Raw genomic sequence first — 22,415 nt, 5'->3', positions numbered from 1 at the left:
CAAGCCACTTTTGAACCAGAAACAGCGGCAGAAGCGCCTGACCTGGGCTACAGAGAAGCAGCACTGGACTGTTGCATGTCATTCGGAAATCAAGGTGCCAGAATCTGGAGGAAGACTGGGGAGGGGGAAATGCCAAAATGCCTGAAGTCCAGTGTCAAGTACCCACAGTCAGTGATGGTCTGGGGTGCCATGTCAGCTGCTGGTGTTGGTCCACTGTGTTTTATCAAGGGCAGGGTCAATGCAGCTGGCTATCAGGAGATTTTGGAGCACTTCATGCTTCCATCTGCTGAAAAGCTTTATGGAGATGAAGATTTCATTTTTCAGCACGACCTGGCACCTGCTCACGGTGCCAAAACCACTGGTAAATGGTTTACTGACCATGGTATTACTGTGCTCAATTGGCCTGCCAACTCTCCTGACCTGAACCCCATAGAGAATCTGTGGGATATTGGGAAGAGAAAGTTGAGAGAAGCAAGACCCAACACTCTGGATGAGCTTAAGGCCGCTATCGAAGCATCCTGGGCCTCCATAACACCTCAGCAGTGCCACAGGCTGATTGCCTCCATGCCACGCCGCAGTGAAGCAGTCATTTCTGCAAAAGGATTCCCGACCAAGTATTGAGTGCATAACTGAACATAATTATTTGAAGGTTGACTTTTTTTGTATTAAAAACACTTTTCTTTTATTGGTCGGATGAAATATGCTAATTTTTTGAGATAGGAAATTTGGGTTTTCATGAGCTGTATGCCAAAATTATCAATATTAAAACAATAAAAAGCTTGAACTACTTCAGTTGGTGTGTAATGAATCTAAAATACATGAAAGTCTAATGTTTATCAGTACATTACAGAAAATAATGAACTTTATCACAATATGCTAATTTTTTTAGAAGGACCTGTATATATATATATATATATATATATTTATATATTTATTTAATCGTCTGCTCTGTGTATCTATCTATTTATTTATTTTTTAGTCAGCGTCTAAATTATGTTTTATTCTCTGTCCAAGAATCTAGATATGCCTTATTGCTAGCATGCATCCAGAATTTTAACCCTTGTCCCAGAATCGGGACCTGCTCAACACATGCCTTCAAACGCCAATAATACCAAACGAACCATAGATTCCTTCATTACCCCTGATAGTTACATACATACATCTGTATTGCTGTACATCTGACAGCTACCTCGGCATGAACATTGAGCGAAGGAAACACTCCCCCTCCCCTCTCAGCTGCCACCAGTCAGGAGCCAGGCACAGGAGGGTGGCTCCACCCACTGCCGCCCCGAACAAAGCCGCCTTATAGAGCAGAGAAGTCCGGCATCAGCTCCTCCAGCTGTCACTCTGAGGAGCTTCATGCTGATGCGACACCGCCCACAAACATCACAGTTACACAATGGTATACCAGTGAAGGATGCTCCCACACTACAGACACCTCCCATGACGGCCCGCCCCGGACCCCCTCCCCCTCGCCACTCATCGTCTGTGCAAATCACGCTCAAACAGAGTGCACAAATAAAACAGTATTAACCACATGCTTGTTACATATAAGTTTTATTGTCCAGGTGAAGGGGGCCGTTCACCCCAGAAACGCATTGACAGTCTTTTGAATAAAGAACACCTGTACCTACATCATCCTGGTCCTGAGTTCCTCTGCATCAGCGCCGCTGAAAAAGGTCTGAATTTCTTCTCATTCGCAATTCACCCCATCCGAAAACTCTGCAACCAATGGAAAAAAGGGCACAGACCGTGGCAGCAGAAGCAGCAAACCCCGTACGCTGGAGGGAAATATTCTAGCAAACAATTTATAGGCATTGTGACTCTTGAGTCTTCACAACCCTAAATGGTAAGCACAAACTGTGCATTTTTGCAATAACCAGACAGGCGGTTCTACACACTAGGCGCTGCCTCCTGTTCTTTTTTATCTCTTTTATATAACGTTATACAGGAGTGATGTCCGGACCTATCAATTAGGCAAGAGACTTGGAGGGCAGGCAAAGGCAGAGACTGGCCAGGAGTAAAGTGAAAAGAAGGCAGAGCAGCCTGGGCACTTACACACTGAACTCCTCCCCTGGGCACTTGCGAGTGCTCATTTGCATATTGTTTTTCCTGCTGGTGCAAGTCTAAAGAAAAGAACAAAGGTACCATTACAATCCTGTATAGGTGTGCTACAGAGCCATGTAAGCACTGTATATGGCCATATGGTGGTGACAGACTCCCTTTAAGCAAAGATTTATTCATGTTATACATTTATAGTGTTATATTCATTATTTTGTAACCTCATGGAGTGAAATGTTCATCACTTTTTTCTGTACACCCCAGAGGATAACCTGACAGGGACTTCACCTGGGTGTACATTACATTTTCTTAAATGGAAAAAAGCTAATATATTCCCTAGTGAATTCCTGAAAAGCTTCCTACTAATGGATGGAGTCTGTGTGAAGTAATGTATTTTATCTAGGTTTGTTGTCTAAACACATTGATTCTAAGAGATCCAAGACAAGAGAGAGTTTCAGCGCTTGACGTGAGAGGGTAAACGCCTGCGGTGATGTCTCTGCTTCAAATTTAGACCCGTTATTAACCCTTCATTTCACTGTGGAATAGATGGGATGGGCGGCATGATGCAGGATACTATACATGCTCCTTGGTGTTACATCTCTGTCTACATTGAATATGTCCATGTTTATAAAATTTTAACCCTAAAACTAACAGTCTATACAACAAGGCAGACAACAGCAACCTCTCAACAGCTGTCTGACTTTAGAACTCCTGATGTATCTTGAGTGGGTCATCAGGCAAACTTTATTTTCAGCGGTGCATAAATTAATTACACGCATTTAATAACCAAAATATCATTAGATTTCCCCTTTAATATCATCAAGGCAATGCGCCAGGGAAGCTCTTAATAGTTCAGAGGGCCATAACAGGCTATTATCCTTGTGTAATGCTATTACAGAACCAATTAGGTACCATTACTCTGTGTTTTTTTTCCCTTTTTCTGTTTATGTGATCTGATCCAATCAGTAGCCTCTGACTTGAATGTTTCAAGCTTGGATACTTTAGAGTTTGCGCTAAGCTATGATATGCTCTCCATCCATCCATCCCTCCCTCCCTTCGTCTCTGATGCATTTTAAAAACTAATTGCTGGGGTCCCGCTGCATATTATTTACAGAGGAAGGAGGCCATAAATCCAGCTACCCCATGCTGAGAACAAAATCAAACTTTGTATGTACAACCGCCTACAAAGCGCAGCTCTGCGCTAGGAGCTCCCTAAAAGCCATCCACACTGACAATTAGAGGGCTGATTGCCAGTTACAAGCCAGCAACTCGGAACCTAAGGGCATCTCGAGCAATCTGTGCCACGGAAGAAGGAGGAGGTTATAAACACTAGAGAGCCTGTCACTTGCGTCCTGGGAACAAGCTTCAATACATTGTATCCGAGAGAGAAAGAAAAGCCTAAATATTTGCTGGAGTACGACCCTGTAGGTCCAGACTTCTCAAGGGACTGAAGAACCACGGTCAGCCATCTCACTACAGTTGTAACCTTGGTCAGAAACTCTGATACACTGCATGCCCCATACCCAAACCCAGAACAAGCAGTAGCAGTGGATAAACCTCTACATACGAGGCTGGTTATATTCCTTTACTAGGGATGGGCGCTGGATCTATCAATACTGCATTCTGAATGAAAGGTATACAGCAAGCATGCTGCAAATACCCCGGCCATTACCCACGAGGGGAGACACCTTGACTCATCGCTGATCGTCACTCATCTCTGCCTCGTGCCGGCAGAAGAAGGAGGCTTTTAAACGGCTGCTGTTTGCTGATACGTGACGCGCCGCACCTCGTGACTCATTAGTGGTACCCAGCAGACCTATCCATGCTACTGCCTGTACACAGCGCAGCAAATAATCCGATTAGGGCCAATTATGCGTGAGATTATAAAGGCGAGGCAGGCAGCATCCCGGCGCACACAGGCAGCTGGCCTTCCAGCACCAGGAAGCGGACAGCTGCAGTTACCTGCTTCATCTCTCCGACCTGAGCTTCTCACCTTCTCTCTAGTTAGTCCCCTGGTAAATCAGAAGCTTTCTTCCAGTGGACTGTATATTATGCTAGCCTACACTTTAGAGAATTCATTATTAGCCCCTGTACTGTAGGATTGCCCTCTTCCTGATACTGGTTCTGAGTCCAGAACATCCTAGTGCAAGGCATATAAACTCCTTTGAATCCAGGTAAGAAACCAGCTTCTCTGACTTTGGCATGGATAAACTGTGTTCCTGTGCGATCAGTCATGTATTGTTTATTACTACTAAATACACTTTGGTGAGATTTCAGGCAAACACATTCATAATTTTATGAAGTCTTTTGTTTTCAGTTTAGTATTGTCCAAAAAAGCAGGAAGGGAAAAATAACAGGTCGATCTTTATTGGTTTTTGAAAACTGTCTAAAGATTTACTACCTAGTGTCCCTCAGGTCCCTTCATCCAGAGTTTATCTCCCTTATTTAAAATTGTATCTGAATCAAGAGCCGGCTGACAGAGGTTGGGACCTACCTTTCCTACACAAGCTTTTAGAGAACTTGTAGGCACTTACTGTCAAAAACTTGCTAGATTTGTGACAGCTTGCTACATTTTTTTCTTTTGCCTTTAGTTCATTGGATCTATCTATCTATCTATCTATCTATCTATCTATCTATCTATCTATCTATCTATCTATCTAATTCAGAAGAAACCTGCACAGCTGCAAGTTGGTGGGTGCTATCACTCCAAGACCCAAGGCCAATGTATTGTCTGCAATACTTCTAAAGAATGAAGCAGCACTCCAAAGGCTGTGGAGAAAAATGCTAGGCTATCTTACATGGACAAATAAAGAGAACCTTCTCATTTTTTTCACCATGGAGTGCTTCCTCATTCTTTTGGACTCTATCTATCTATCTATCTATCTATCTATCTTTTTCATATAATCAATATGTATGTCATTCAAAGGTATCTCTATTCAATATCTATCTCATATGAACCTATTATCTATATATATATTATCTATCTATCTATCTATCTATCTATCTATCTATCTATCTATCTATCTATCATCTATTTGTTGTAAGACAGCTATCACTTTGTTACCCACTTCTGTTGATGTAACATGTATATCAATATTAAGAATGAAATAATATCATTGTCAAACGTCTATTTTAATCGACTCCTTTTGCAGGTATAAATCTAGGGAAATGTTTTACTTCCATTGTCCTCCTCAGCTGGAAGGTGAGAACATACTTTTAATTATAATTACATATACAGATGTGACAGTTAAACTATGTATGATGCAGGATGTTATTGTATTTTTTATTTTTTGCTGCTACTTTTTAAAAGCTGTAGAAACAAACAGGTTCCCAAAATGTTACTTAACTTACAACCTGAGCACTAGGTTCTGTCATTTCTGAAACCATTGTAATACTTATACTAGACTGTCACCACTACTACTACTTAGAATATACTGCAGTAAAGTATATTAAACCCTGTAGGATGAATGACAATCTTTTCATGGTGTTTCCTTTATTTAAGCCCCCCCCCCCCCCCCCCCCCTCCACCCTTGTCTCCAGAGGTTTTTTCAACGGTTAAAAAGAGCTCACTAATGTTGCATAAAATATTAAGCAAACCTAAAAGTGTTCCATTTGGTTCAGTAAAATACTGGGGGATGTAACTGGGCTGTATGGAGGGTAAAGCCTGCCTCTCCCACCTGCTCACTGGAGCCTGAGGGCACAGTAGATAGATCTAGCGCCACAGATGTTCACTGTCCAGGCTTTGGTCACAGTTACAGGCTCTAGCACAGTTTTTCCAGCACATCAATCTTTCATGTTGTTTTACAAACATTCGATGGAAAAAAAAAAAAAGAGAAAACAATTAAATACATCACAACCCTTTTAGTGCCTGGGGGTGGACAGCAGAATGCAGTGTTTGTTGACCCTTTTTGTCCCTCAAGGGGTTAAACATCTAATCTCAATTACAGTACAAAGTTTTGCCTCAGGTGCATACATGGGGGAATAAAGGCAGCTACTAATTAATAAATACAATCAATTATCGACTTAATGAAATAATAAATCTTTTTTATTAGATTTTTTTTAAATAACGTCTGGATATTGTCATATCACAGGCAGCCTATATTATATTAGGAGAGGAATGTTTAAACATTAATTCAGTTCTGCCCCTTTAATCACTACAACTATTACGTTACAACCATTTCCTTTCTCATATCCCTGTCATTTTGCTTCTTTTTGGAAATTTTGAATAAAACAACCGATGTTTGGTTCAATTAAAATGTAATTTGGATTTAACTAAGACTCATTTGTATTTATTATTGCTGACCTTAAATAAAACGTTTACTTGCGACAATTTAGCATAATACAATGTATTTGATAAAATAAAAAAAATATGATAGCCTGTGGGGATAGAATAGAATACAATATAATTCCTTATGACTAGATTAACCTATTGATCTCTGATCTCCCGAGTTATGAATCTGATATTTACAATGAATTCTTATTTTATTGAGGAAAACTTCCCGATGCCCCGCAGTTTAGTGCCCTCACCATCATTTTTCAGTCATTGATGATTTGTAGGTTAAATTGTCGCTAATGTTAATTCATGTGCAGCTATGTTCAGAGGTGAGGCGATTTATTGCGATCACTGTATATAGAAGAATGTAGTCTAGAGATGACTGGTCTGAAAATAACGGTATCTAGCTGAACCTCTGACCTTCTGGTCAACTTCTTCTGGACCAGCGCTGGTCAGTTGAACGGGCTTTAACCGTAGCTTGTTTTCAGTAGGTTCTCCTCCATTCGGGGGACATTCGGCAACTGAATTTGATGATGGATTTCTACGCAGGAAACAGCGGAGGAATCGAACCACTTTTACTCTGCAACAGGTATAGAGACTTTGAGATGAAATATTTGGGGTGTCCCCACTCTTGTGGAAATAGATAGATAGATAGATAGAAGGGTTGAGGAATGGATATATGTGATATAACAGATATAAATAAGAGCCGAACAAGTAGTAAGACCTATGAGTTTAATGGATGTAGACAGATAATAGATTACAGATAGGCAGTGATATATACAATTTTTATCATCCCAAATTTACTTTGTATGAACAGGATCTGGAGATCTTATAGAAAAGTCCTAATTTAATATTATGCCTGTACAGATTCACCAGTTTCTCTCATTGTAGCAAGTAGGCAGAAAAGTTACAGATATTAATTTAGACTAGAACAAGATATAAGGCAGTGTCTGAATGCGGCTTTGGTTTGATGTTAAGAATGTAATCAGGTTTACTTGTACTTCAACATTTTTTCCTTTTTTATATTTTGAAAACCTCAACTGTATTATCTTGATGGAGAAAGCTTCACTATCTTCATTACTTGTAACAGAATGTAACATGATTTATTTATGTATGCAAGAAAGGCAGAATAATGGAAATACATATATTATTGTAAATGTTATTTATTCAAGAAAAACTTCTGAACAATGATAACCTGACAATACTGATAGCTAACAATCTATGATAATGCATACACCTTATTCTGTTTGTACCCAACAGGGTCACACTTAGGTTAGAATCCTAAAGATGTGCTTCTATAGATACAGTTCAGGCTCCTACCTAAACAAATTTGCACTGAAAAAACAAACAAACACCAGATTAACTGTATTCATGTGTTTTTGGCCACCTGCCATTTGCAGCATTTTTGTTGCATTTTTCTTTTCTTTTTTTTTTTCTTTTGTGTGTTTGTGCTAGTGTTTTCTTCATGGCATTTTTACCCTATAGAGAAAGTGAAGTGAAACTGTATGAAAAGCACCAAGAGCTACAGCATGCTTTTTTTTTTTTTTTGTAGTGTGTTTGTGCTAGTGTTTTCTTCATGGCATTTTTACCCTATAGAGAAAGTGAAGTGAAACTGTATGAAAAGCACCAAGAGCTACAGCATGCTATTTTTTTTTAATTTTTTTTTTAGATAAGTTAAAAAGACAAAAGGGGCCTGATTAAGAAGGACTCCAGTACTAAAAGACACTTGATCTGCATGCCATATTGCCCATAAACTCTCATCTAAAATCTGGAGCTGGCATTTTATTGCAAAAATGCCATGAGAAATGCAAAAATGCAGAAACCCTATCATTAACCCACCCTTATAGCTGTAAATAGTCTTGTAGGTATCCATTCTCCCACATTTTCAGCTGCAAGAGCTACTTCTTCTTATGGATCTGATATATATATATATATATATATATATATATTCATTATCAGGAATAAGGAATGATGATGGCAATAACAGAGGCAGAGCAGAAGTCATATTGTAGTCCACCAGACATAGCTGTGCAAAAAATTGTATTTCATATAATCTTATACTGTTGTGAGTTTTCAGTCCATGAAGCTTAAAGTTTTATATAGCAGCTTCAATAATTCAGAAGGAATTCAATAGTTTATCTGCACCTTGTTAAAACCCACCTCTTGTGCTTGGCATCTTTTCTACCACCACCCTCCACTTTGTTTAGCTTTGAAATCTTCTAGTAATTAGCCATGAGAGGCTCACCCTGCTGATACTTGCCTACTTTAATGCAGCTGGAAGCACTAGAGGCTGTTTTCTCTCAGACTCACTATCCTGATGTGTTTACCCGAGAAGAGCTTGCCATGAAAATAAACTTGACAGAAGCCAGAGTGCAGGTAAGAAACCTGAAGTGTCAACACTTATTCAGCAATCTCATTTTATTGCTGGCAGAATGTGATTGTATTTATATATTTAGCAATTTTTGTACATTTAATGAACCAGAGTTGTATTTAGAAATAAGAGAGCTATGTGTTATTGTTTTTTAGGGGTACTCCACTATTAGGGTATGAACACACAGTCAGAATTGAATTCAAGAATGAGGACTGGCATCTTTCCTTTATACATTCTCTCCTTTTATGATCCACTCCTGATTTTTGCTTCCAAAACTGCATCAGGAAACCTGACCATGTGGCCATACCTTTACTGGGTCCCATATAAGTTGAACTGTCACCATGTCTGCCTTTTTTCTGAATTTTAGGCCAACATTGATCATATCAGAATGCTTATTGCAGACCAGCCAACATTATACTTTATATCTATAAAGGAGAGTTTACATCACTGTTATTTTTATGTTATTTTTACCCTTTTTGGCATCCGTTTGAGCCATTTCTGTCTGAGAACCATTTTTTTAGATGGAAAAAAAGTAAGGTAGAGTTCATATCACCATTATTTTTCTGTTCCTCTGATCCATCAGTTGCATGCAGAACTTTTTTTCTCCATCTAAAAAAAATGGATCTCAGACAGAAATGGCTCAAATCGAAGCCAAATTTGCATAACTGATGAACATGATCTATTTTTTACAGGATCCATTTTTTTCTTCTTTATTTTTCGGTACTTATGATGGATCAGAAGAACAGAAAAATAACGGTGATGTGAACTCTCCCTAAGACACTTAAATTACTATTTCACTTATGATACACAACTGTTAACAGTACTTAACACAACCTAATATTCAATTACTCAAGGATTAGTAAATGCAGGAAGGCCCGTTTCCCCTCTGTAGAGGGATTCATTAATTGTGAATGCTGGGAAGTAACGGACAAACACAAAATCCAACACAATCTAAGGTGTTCTTCAATATTCACAATAAATTACATTTGTATTCTTCATGTTCACTGCTAATGCACATATACCTTTATTGTTCCTGTCTGAAATATGTAATAAACTATTCATAGGATATAGTTTTCTCCATATAAGGACCAGGTATTCAGTCAATCAATCTACTGAGGAAAATTCATGTATACAATAAAATAGAATGCAACATTGACACTTGTGCCAGTGCAGTATATACAAGCAATAAATGGAATTCAATCTATCTATTCTTCAAGCGATAATGGAATAAGATTCTTGATGTTTACCTATGTTTTTAAATTGTTGTGAACCATAAGCACATTTTGGAGAAAAGAATCAGCAATATCTTCAGCTTTTGTTCACAACTATTTTCAGAAACAAATATAACCTGAATAAGTCTAGGGCAGTGAACATTTTTGTCTGCAGTCCAAAGTAATAAATTCTGTTGTATGCAATTTTGTGGGCTGTAGCTGTCGTTCAGTTGCTAAAGGGAATATGCCATCAGAAAATAACATATTTTATAATTTAATTTTTTATGTAAAACATGTTTTAAAGAAGTTTGGTGATGATATTTTTAATTCTTCCATAACACTACATACGTTAAAAATAAATAAATCAAATCCTGCCATTTTCATAGTGACCACTAAGCCTAATATTATCATCATAGGCAGGATTACAATGACAGATATCACTGATGACAGATAGATAAATCCTTGTTCAATAACCTCTGCACAGGTCACAGAGTATGCCTAAGACTCTCCCATAGCCGTCAATAAGTCCCCTCCATACCATTGTCTCTATGGCCCATGGTGGCTGCTTTAAAGCATATCCCTAAATGCTGTTAACAACAGCTCAGGCAATATAGCTGCCCCCATAATTGTATTAAGAAATAGAATACAAAAAAAAAAATCTATAATCATAAAATAAAAAGAGATTAGAAAAAAGTGGCAGAAAAAAATGTACTGTAGATGACACACTTTGTTTAACATTAATCAGTAGCACTACAAAAAATAGCAGTATAAGCCCAGGACTAAGCCCCACTGGTTTACTAAAATGAGACTATTGGACAATGTTGTTTAGAGCTCATGCACACAAACGTATTTTTTTGTACGTGTCCGTTCTATTTATAAATGGAAATGACTGTTCAATGACTGTGTTCTGCAAAAAACTAAAAGGTCATATTATTGTTTGCATTACGGACAGGGATAAGTCTGTTTTATTAGGGGCTGACCATTCTGTTCTGCAAAATGTGGAATGAACACGGCCGGTTTAGCGGATCCGCAATTGGCAGACCACAAAACACCAACAGTGATGTGCATGAACCCTTACAATGTAACTTGTCAAATTTAGTGCCTGCACACTTAAATAAATGACTCGCTGTCACACTAAAATAGCAGTACATCATATGTGCACTATTTATATCTACTTACTTCCTTGTAATGGTTTCATGTTAATTAATAAATTGGAAAATGGTTTAATTAATAAATTGGAAAGATAGCTTTGCTTGATATTTGAACAATGTTTGGGTTAATTTATTCCCTTTGTTAAAACACGAGAATGTGACAACAATAATATAAATAATTCCAAGATCCAGTATATATGAATAATTGTTTAGTACTGTATCTTGCTTTTCTAGCAAGCTGTAAATGCAGATGTTTTTGAAGCTGTAGGCATTATGAACTAACAACTTTCACATTAGCGTTGTTAGAATCCGCAAGGCAGTTCCGGCAACGGAACTGCCGAATAGCTTTTTTTCGGGATACGTTATCCATTAGATGTCTCTCATCCAGTATCATCTGAAATAACGGATCCGGTATTTAAATTTCTTCAAAGATCAAAAGCAAAAATAGCTCCTCCTATATCCCGACGCATGCGCAGACCGGAAAACCGGATCCGGCGATGCAGCAATTTCCGAAACACTTGGTACATCTTTATGGAAATTCATACCGGATCCGTAAAGTGTGGTATTGTTCCGAAATTTTGTCCGGAAAAAATATTGCAGCAAGCTGCGGTATTTTGTCCGGTCAAATACTGTACAAAGGACATAAAGGGAGGCATCCTGAGGCATACTGAATGGATTTTTTTCTATTCAGAATGCTTTAGGACAAAACTGATGCATTTTTTCCGGTATTGAGACCCTTTACCGGAATTTCAATTCCGGAAAAGAATAACGCTGGTGTGAAAGTATCCTTGGCTGGAAATTTGCAAGAGCAAGCATTGAGTTCCTACATTTGAGTTTGCTCTCAGTAACCTCACAGCTTGTACTTTTTAAAACCATTTCCATTGCCAATAATTCAGTCATTATGGTTTGTTGTACTTTTGTATTTGACATTTGTAGAATTCAGGTCATGGTCATTAGAAGATCATAGGTAAAAATGTGGATAGTAAAATTGGGTTACATTTTGTATGCCACATATGGTGGCAAGGAAAGCAGACGTGCAGAGCTTTTTTCATTGGTTCCTGACATTAGTCGAAGGAGTTGTTTCACACAAATGGCATTTATCATGTAGAAAAAGTTAATACAAGGCACTTACTAATGTATAGTGATTGACCATATTGCCTCCTTTGCTAGCTTCATTCATTTTCAGTTGATGAGACCCTTTACAGATTTTTCAGCGGTCTCGTCAAGCTTCAAGTTATATTTTCCACATAGTAGATGATAACACATATTGAAGCTCTTCTTTGTTGTTCACAACCCAGATATTGTGCTAGTTGCCACTCATTTTTTTTATTGAGTGATTGATTGAGTAATGCTTGGGCAAGCTTAGTTAAATCATGTTAAATCTGCTCACACATCCAGAAATAAGTGTGTTATCAAGCACTGGGTAATTTCACACTTGAACAAATTTCTGAAGAATCTTCCCAATTAAGATCTTTTAATTAGGATTGTTTTGTGGTACAAAGCAATTAGCAAACAGAAAAGATCACAGTGTTATATGACTTACCACTGCTATGTATTTATACATTTGTTGCATACATTGGCGATTTCCCTCTCATGTATTAATTGCAGTACAATTCCCCCATATGCAAATACAGCTGCTACAAATTATTACAGTTTAAAGGGATTCTGTCACCAGTTTTTGACCCCCACATTCAAAAATATGGTTATGTGCATGGAGCCCTTGTGATTCCTAATGTGGTCTTATAAGCTAAATCTGTAGGCTCATTTAGTGTAAAAAACGTTTTATCTAACCTGTCATTCATCAGATTAAGGTGCCCAGGAGGATGCTCATGTCTCCAAGATGCCGCCCGCCACCGCCGCTGTTCGTGCCCAGCTCCTCCTTTGCTGTCATCAGCGATGTGCCCAGCTCCTCCTTTGCTGTCATCAGCGCCGCCTTAGAATCATTTTCAACGCATCCGGCTCTCCCTCACTCCCCCCTCCTTCTTCTCTAACATCCCGCACGTGCGCACAGGCCTGTGCCTGATGCGCCCGTGTGGACTTCTCCGTTCAGCTTCATTGAGCGAAGTGCGCATGCGCTGGCACTTCGCTCAACCTCCCGATGACAGCCTTCAGGTCATCGGGAGGTCGAGCAAGGTGCCGACGCATGCGCACTTCGCTCAATGAAGCTGAACGGAGAAGTCCGCACGGGCACATCAGGCACAGGCCTGTGCGCACGTGCGGGATGTTAGAGAAGAAGGAGGGGTGGAGTGAGGGAGAGCCGGAGGCGTTGAAAATGATTCTAAGGTGGCGCTGATGACAGCAAAGGAGGTGCTGGGCAAATCGCTGATGACGGCAAAGGAGGAGCTGGGCACGAACAGAGGCGGCGGCGGGCGACATCTTGGAGACATGAGCATCCTCCTGGGCACCTTAATCTGATGAATGACAGGTTAGATAAAACGTTTTTTACACTAAATGAGCCTACAGATGTAGCTTATAAGACCACATTAGGAATCACAAGGGCTCCATGCACATAACCATATTTTTGAATGTGGGGGTCAAAAACTGGTGACAGAATCCCTTAAACCCCTTAAGGACATAGGACGTACCGGTATGCCCTATTTCCCGAGTCCTTAAGGACCAAGGACGTACCGGTACGTCCTGACTTTAAAATCGGCAATCCGGCGCCGCAGGGGTTAATTTGAACAGGATGCCGGCTGAAATCATTCAGCCGGCATCCTGTTAAAACGCCAGGGGGGGTCATGTGACCCCCCGTGTCGGCGATCGCAGCAAACCGCAGGTCAATTCAGACCTGCGGTTTGCTGCGCTTTTTGCAGTTTCTGATCCCCGCGGTCCCTGACCGCGGGGATCAGAAACTTTAGAGTGTCTAAAATCAATATAGTACACACCCCCCTGCACCCCTGCATGATTTGATGGCGGCGGGTGGTGCAGGGGGGGTGTCGCAGGTGGTGGGGGCGTTGCGGGAGGCGGGCGGTGCGGCAGGCGGGATCGCGATCCCCCGCCCGCCTCCCATTGCGTAATCGTTGGTGTACAGTGGGTATACCAGGGTGCAGCACATTGCTGGCACCCTGGTATAAACGGCTGACATCGTTGATGCGATGTCAGCCGTTTAACCCTTTCCATACAGCGGACCGCTATATGGAAAAGGTTAACAGTAAAAGGGAGCTCCCTCCCTCTCCGATCGGGGGGCTGCTGTGCCTTTGCAGCCCCCCGATGGGAGAGGGAGAGAGCCCCCAGACAGCCCCCCGAAGCACCGTCCTCACCCTTCCCCGTCTGCGAAGTTGTGGCAGACGGGGAAGGTTCCCATGGCAACAGGACGCCTGCTCAGGCGTCCTACTGTCCATGGTGCTGAACAGATCTGTGCTGAAAGCATAGATCTGTTCAGTGTAAGTAAAATACAGTACAGAAACCTATATAGGTTCTGTACTGTATTTTACAGACATCAGACCCACTGGATCTTCAAGAACCAAGTGGGTCTGGGTCAAAAAATAAAAAAAATAAGTGAAAAAAGTTAAGATAAAAAAAAAACATTTATCACTGAATAAAAATTAAAAAAATAAAATAAAACTACACATATTAGGCATCGCCACGTCCGTAATGACCTGATCTATAAAACGGTCATGTTACTTTCCCCGCACAGTAAACGCCATAAAAATAAAAAAATAAAAACTATGAGAAAATTGAAATTTTGCCCACCTTACTTCCCAAAAAAGGTATTAAAAGTGATCAAAAAAGTCGCATGTACGCCAAAATAGTACCAATCAAACCGTCATCTCATCCCTCAGACCCTACTCAAGATAATGGCCCAAAAACTGAAAAAACTATGACTATGGAAACACTAAAACATAATTTTTTTTGTTTCAAAAATAAAATCATTGTGTAAAACCTACATAAATAAAAATAAAGTATACATATTAGGTATTGCCGCGTCCGTATCGACCGGCTCTATATAAATATCACACGACCTAACCCCTCAGGTGACCACCGTGAAAAAAAAAAAAAGAAAATTGTGTAAAAAAAGCAATTTTTTGCCATCTTACGTCACAAAAAGTGTAATAGCAAGCGATCAAAAAGTCATATGCACCCCAAAATAGTGCCAATCAAACTGTCATCTCATCCCGCAAAAAATTAGACCCTACTCAAGATAATCGCCCAAAAACTGAAAAAACTATGGCTCTCAGACTATGGAGACACTAAACAATTTTTTGGTTTTAAAAATGAAGTTATTGTATAAAACTTACATAAATAAAAAAAATTGTATACATATTAGGTATCGCTGCGTCCGTGACAACCTGCTCTATAAAATTACCACGTGATCTAACCTGTCAGATGAATGTTGTAAATAACAAAAAAAAAACATGCCAAAAAAGCTATTTCTTGTTACCTTGCCGCACAAAAAGTGTAATATAGAGCAACCAAAAATCATATCTACCCTGAACTAGTACCAACAATACTGCCACCCTATTCCGTACTTTCTAAAATGGGGTCACTTTTTTGGAGTTTCTACTCTAGGGGTGCATCAGGGGGGCTTCAAATGGGACATGGTGTCAAAAAACCAGTCCAGCAAAATCTGCCTTCCAAAAACCGTATGGCATTCCTTTCCTTCTGCGCCCTGCCGTGTGCCCGTACAGCGGTCTACAACCACATATGAGGTGTTTCTGTAAACTACAGAATCAGGGCCATAAATAATGAGTTTTGTTTGGCTGTTAACCCTTGCTTTGTAACTGGAAAAAAAATATTAAAATGGAAAATCTGCCAAAAAAGTGAAATTTTGAAATTGTATCTCTATTTTCCATTAAATCTTGTGCAACACCTAAAGGGTTAACAAAGTTTGTAAGATCAGTTTTGAATACCTTGAGGGGTGTAGTTTCTTAGATGGGGTCACTTTTATGGAGTTTCTACTCTAGGGGTGCATCAGGGGGCTTCAAATGGGACATGGTGTCAAAAAAACTGTCCAGCAAAATCTGGCTTCCAAAAACCATCCGGCGCACCTTTCACTCTACGCCCCGCTGTGTGGCCGTACAGTCGTTTACGGCCACATATGGGGTGTTTCTGTAAACGGCAGAGTCAGGGCAATAAAGATACAGTCTTGTTTGGCTGTTAACCCTTGCTTTGTTAGTGGAAAAAATGGGTTAAAATGGAAAATTAGGCAAAAGAATGAAATGCTCAAATTTCATCCCCATTTGCCAATAACTCTTGTGCAACACCTAAAGGGTTAACTGAGTTTTTAAAATCAGTTTTGAATACCTTGAGGGGTGTAGTTTATAGAATGGGGTCATTTTTGGGCGGTTTCTATTATGTAAGCCTCGCAAAGTGACTTCAGAGCTGTAGTGGTCCCTAAAAATTGGGTTTTTGTAAATTTCTGAAAAATTTCAAGATTTGCTTCTAAACTTCTAAGCCTTGTAACATCCCCAAAAAATAAAATATCATTCCCAAAATAATTCATGAAGTAGACATATGGGGAATGTTAAGTCATCACAATTTTTGGGGGTATTACTATGTATTACAGAAGTAGAGAAACTGAAACTTTGAAATGTGCAAATTTTTCAAAATTTTTGGTAAAATAGGTATTTTATTATACAAAAAAAAATAAAAAATTTTGACTTTATTTTACCAGTGTCATGAAGTACAATATGTGACGAAAAAACAATCTCAGAATGGCCTGTATAAGTAAAAGCGTTTTAAAGTTATCAGCACTTAAAGTGACACTGGTCAGATTTGCAAAAAATGGCCTGGTCCTTAAGGTGAAAATGAGCCTGGTCCTTAAGGGGTTAAGGGGTTGTCCAACTTTTTTTTACAATATTTTTTTTTTTACATTTGCATCCAGCCAGCAATACCTGTGAAAAACTTCATGACACCTTTTCCTTGTGGCTCTAATCTGGCATCCTGTCTCTCTTCACTGGTCTTCCAGTACCCGACAGTCAACATCTGCATACGGTTCACATGCACTTCTACAGTGAATAACCTGCATCACCAGTGTTGGTCATACAGAGGAAGATGTTCTAAGTTTGCTGTCTAAAGTGAAGACAAATAAGTCACAGGGGCCTGATGAGATACACCCAAAATTATTAAAAGAGCTTAGTGGTGAGCTGGCAAAACCGTTAACAGATTTATTTAACCAATCATTAGTAACAGGAGTCGTCCCGGAAGATTGGAAATTGGCAAATGTCGTGCCCATTCACAAGAAAGGTAATAAGGAGGAATCGAGCAACTATAGACCAGTGAGTCTGACATCAATAGTAGGCAAATTAATGGAAACCCTATTAAAGGATAGGATTGTGGAACATCTACAATCCCATGGATTGCAAGATGAAAAACAGCATGGGTTTACTTCAGGGAGATCATGTCAAACAAATCTTATAGATTTTTTTGACTGGGTGACTAAAATAATAGACGGTGGAGGTGCAGTAGACATCGCATATCTAGATTTTAGTAAGGCTTTTGACACTGTCCCACATAGAAGACTTATCAATAAACTGCAGTCATTGAGCATGGACTCCCATATTGTTGAGTGGATTAGGCAGTGGCTGAGTGACAGACAACAGAGGGTTGTAGTCAATGGAGAACATTCAAAACAAGGTCATGTTACCAGTGGGATTCCACAGGGATCTGTACTGGGACCAATTTTGTTTAATATCTTCATAAGCGATATTGCAAAAGGCCTCGATGGTAAGGTTTGTCTTTTTGCTGATGACACAAAGATATGTAACAGGGTTGATGTTCCTGGAGGGAAACGCCAAATGGAAAAGGATTTAGGAAAACTAGAAGAATGGTAAAAACCCAAGGGCAGAATATAGAATATTTGACACAGTCCTGACCTCAGTATCTGAGGAAAGGGATTTAGGAGTAATTATTTCAGAAGACTTAAAAGGTGGGAAGATAATGTCATAGAGCAGCACGAAATGCCAGCAGAATGCTTGGATGTATAGGGAGAGGTATAAGCAGTAGAAAGAGTGAAGTGCATATGCCGCTGTACAGATCACTGGTGAGACCTCACTTGGAGTATTGTGCGCAGTACTGGAGGCCATATCTCCAGAAGGATATAGATACTCTAGAGAGAGTTCAGAGAAGAGCTACTAAACTAGTACATGGATTGCAGGATAAAACTTACCAGGAAAGGTTAAAAGACCTTAATATGTATAGCTTGGAAGAAAGAAGAGACCGAGGGGATATGATAGAAACTTTTAAATACATAAAGGGAATCAACTCGGTAAAGGAGGAGAGCATATTTAAAAGAAGAAAAACTACCACAAGAGGACACAGTTTTAAATTAAAGGGGCAAAGGTTTAAAAGTAATATAAGGAAGTATTACTTTACTGAGAGAGTAGTGGCTGCATGGAATAGCCTTCCTGAAGAAGTGGTAGCGGCAAATACAGTGAAGGAGTTTAAGCATGCATGGGATAGGCATAAGGCTATCCTTCATATAAGATAGGGCCAGGGACTATTCATAGGATTCAGACATATTGGGCAGACTAGATGGGCCAAATGGTTCTTATCTGCCGACACATTCTATGTTTCTATCTATGTTTCTATATGCAGCTTGGGGGCACATCAGCACTGAGACCAGTCATTGATTTTAGTGGCACTTATGACCTAATCCATGCAGAAGTTGACAGATGGGATTGGAGGACCAGTGAACCAGGATGGAGCTGTGTGGAACAGGTTAGTATGGATTTTTACACAGGCACAGCTTGCGGGGCTTTAAAAAAAAAAAAAAAAAAAAAAAAAAAACCTGGACAACCCCTTTAAAGGGGTTGTCCTGGTTCAGAGCTGAACCCAGACATACCCATAATTTCACCCAGGCAGCCCCTCCCATATCATGCTCTGATGCTCTCCCTTGTCCTGCGCAGGATTGCGCAGGGCAAGGGCTATTTTATTTACCATAACACACTGCTGGGCGGAGGCTTCCTCCCAGCAGTGTGTTTGGTGACGTCACTGGCTCTGATGGGCTGGCTTTAGCGCTGCCCTAGGCGTTTTACAGGCTAGGGCAGAGCTAAAGCCCGCCCATCAATGCCGGTGACTTTACCGGGCTCACTGCTGGGAGGAAGCCTCTGCCTGGCAGCCCTAAGGAGAGCCCGGTTCATCACCGGAACTCAACTTTGCCCTGTGCGATTCAGCACAGAGCAAAGGAGAGCCTCAGAGCATGAACTGCTCCGATGCTCAAGTCAGGAGCGCTGCCTGGGTGAAAATGGGGATATTTCCTGGTTCAGTTCTGAACACGGACAATCCCTTTAATATTTATTTTATCATCTACAGTTGCAAGAAAAAGTGTGTGAACCCTTTGGAATTATATGTATTTCTGCACAAATTGGTCATAAAATGTGATCTGATCTTCATCTAAGTCACAACAATAGACAATCACAGTGTGCTTAAACTAATAACACACAAAGAATTAAATGTGACTATGTTTTTATTGAACACACCATATAAATATTCACAGTGCATGTGGAAAAAGTATGTGAACCCCTAGACTAATGACAGAGATAATTGGAGTGAGGTGTCAGGCAACTGGAATCAATGAGATGAGATTGGAGGTGTTGGTTTCAGCTGCCCTGCCCTATAAAAACACACACCAGTTCTGGGTTTGCTTTTCATAAGAAGCATTGCCTGATGTGAATGATGCCCTGCATATAAGAGCTCTCAAAAGACCTACGATTAAGAATTGTTGACTTGCATAGAGATGGAAAGGGTTATAAAAGTATCTCCAAAAGCCTTGCTGTTCATCAGTCCACGTTAAGACAAATTGCCTATAAATGGAGAAATTTCAGCACTGCTGCTACTCTCCCTAGGAGTGGCCATCTTGTAAAGATGACTGCAAGAGCACAGCGCAGACTGCTCAATGAGGTGGAGAAGAATCCTAGAGTGTCAGCTAAAGACTTACAAAAGTTTCTGGCATATGCTAACATCCCTGTTAGCAAATCTACGATACATAAAACACTAAACACAATGGATTTAATTGGAGGATACCACAGCGGAAGCCACTGCTGTCCAAAAAAAAAACATTGCTGCATGTTTACAGTTTGCACAAGAGCACCTGGATGTTCCACAGCAGTACTGGCAAAATATTCTGTGGACAGTTGAAACCAAAGTTGAGTTGTTTGGAAGAAACACACAACACTATGTGTGGAGAAAAAGAGGAACAGCACACCAACATCAAAACCTCATCCCAACTGTGAAGTAAGGTGTTGGGAGCATCATGGTTTGGGGCTGCTTTGCTGCATCAGGGCCTGGACAGATTGCTATCATTAAAGAAAAAATGAATTCCCAAGTTTATCAAGACATTTTGCAGGTGAACTTAAGGCCATCTGTCTACCAGCTGAAGCTCAACAGAAGATGGGTGTTGCAACAGGACAAGGACCCAAAGCATAGAAGTAAATGAACAACAGAATGTCTTAAACAGAAGAAAATACGCCTTCTGGAGTGGCCCAGCAAGAGTCCTGACCTCAACCCGATTGAGATGCTGTGGCATGACCTCAAGAAAGCGATTCACACCACACATCCCAAGAATATTGCTGAACTGAAACAGTTCTGTAAAGAGGAATGGTCAAGAATTACTCCTGACCACTGTGCACGTCTGATCTGCAACTACAGGAAACGTTTGGTTGAAGTTATTGCTGCCAAAAGAGGTTCAACCAGTTATTAAATCCAAGGGTTCACATACTTTTTCCACCTGCACTGTGAATGTTCAATAAAAACATGGTAACATTTAATTATTTGTGTGTTATTAGTTTAAGCAGACTGTGATTGTCTATTGTTGTGACTTAGATGAAGATCAGATCACATTTTATGACCAATTTGTGCAGAAATTCATATTATTCCAAAGGGTTCACATACTTTTTCTTGCAACTGTATGTTAGGGCTCGCTCACATGAACGTTTTTTGCGTTCCGTATACAGTCCTTATATGGAACCATTCATTTCAATAGTTCTGCAAAAAAACAGAATGTACTCCGTATGCATTCCATTTCCGTATTTCCATTTTTCCGTTCCGTTCAAAGATAGAACATTTTCTATTATTGGCAGGAAATCAAGTTCCATGGCTCCATTCAAGTCAATGGGTCCGTAAAAAAACAGAACACATACAGAATGTACTCCGTATGTCTTCAGTATCCGTTCTGTTTTTGCGGAACCATCTGTTGAAAATGTTATGCCCAGCCCAATTTTATCTATGTAATTACTGTATACGCCATATGAAAAAACGGAACGGAAACGGAAACACTACAGAAAAAAAAAATGGAAAAACGGATCCAGGAAAAATGAGCCACAAAACACTGAAAAAGACATACGGTCGTGTGAATGAGCCCTTATTCAACAGATTCTGCAGCAATATAAACATAAGGTAATCAATGTCTTTATTGAGCATTTTCTATCAAGTCACCAGAAGAATTTTGTATATGTAGAAATTGTAGCAGCAATTTAGATTATGATCTTCTTTAGTAATGTGAACATGTTCTGGTTTAGATATGGTCTCTGAATGGCAAAAATGTCCCAGCCCTTTTCTCCTGATATCAGTTCAGAGAGCACATTTGGCCACTGAGAGCAAATGAAGGCTATCTGTCACTTTCACCGTGCACTTTAATAACATCAACATAATGTGGAATATTAGATTAGCTTGATTAATCGGTCATTCATAATTAACTAGTGATAATGTTCTACACTAATTTGTCCGTGTCTCTAAGGTATTGAATTGCATCAGAGAACATCCATTTCCTTGCACTAGAAAAAAAAAAAAGGAAAAAAGAGAGATAGAGAAGAGTGGCTACCAGCTCAGGTTCAACATTACGGTTGGTCTCTGATATGAAGACCTGGGAGTTTTCACAAAAATATGTATTTATATTTATTTGGTCTGTATGATTGCTCCCACTTTTACTTCTGGTATATAGACCCTACATAAAATAATGATTTACAGGAAACATTCTTGCATATCAGTATATTTTCCAATATGAGGCCTCTTGCACACAACCAAACGGCTTTGTCAGTATTTTGCAGTCCGCAAAAAACGAGCCGCAAAAAATACGGATGACGTCCGCATGCATTCCGTTTTTGGTGGAACGGAACAGCTGGCCCCTGATAGAACAGTACTATCCTTGTCCGTTATGCAGACAATAATAGGACATGTTCTATCTTTGAACGGAATATAAAAATGAAAATACGGAAACGGCATTCAATGGATCAGTTTTTTTGCAGATCCATTAAAATGAATTGTTCCGTATACAGTCCTTATATGGAACGCAAAAAATGCAACGTAAAAAAAAAAAACTTTCATCTGCAAGAGGCCTGATAAGTATTTTGTATTCAGGAAAGGATTAAAAGGAATAAGAAAAAAAAAATTGCTTATACTTAATCTATCAT

General features: G+C 39.8%; 1 protein-coding gene across 1 annotated transcript in view; it reads left to right on the top strand.

Annotated features, from left to right (window-relative positions):
- The first annotated feature begins 5,229 nt into the window (after positions 1-5,229).
- Positions 5,230-22,415, top strand: part of DRGX (dorsal root ganglia homeobox) — a 420,041-nt gene continuing 402,855 nt past the window's right edge. The window contains exons 1-3 of the mRNA XM_044296692.1: positions 5,230-5,263; positions 6,826-6,923; positions 8,609-8,710. Coding sequence (XP_044152627.1) covers positions 5,230-5,263; positions 6,826-6,923; positions 8,609-8,710 — 234 coding nt within the window. The remainder of the gene's footprint in view (positions 5,264-6,825; positions 6,924-8,608; positions 8,711-22,415) is intronic.

This window comes from Bufo gargarizans, chromosome 6, assembly GCF_014858855.1.
Source record: "Bufo gargarizans isolate SCDJY-AF-19 chromosome 6, ASM1485885v1, whole genome shotgun sequence".
NCBI classification, from domain to species: domain Eukaryota; kingdom Metazoa; phylum Chordata; class Amphibia; order Anura; family Bufonidae; genus Bufo; species Bufo gargarizans.
Note: the sequence above shows the minus strand (reverse complement) of the source record. Positions and strands in the feature narration are given on the sequence as shown.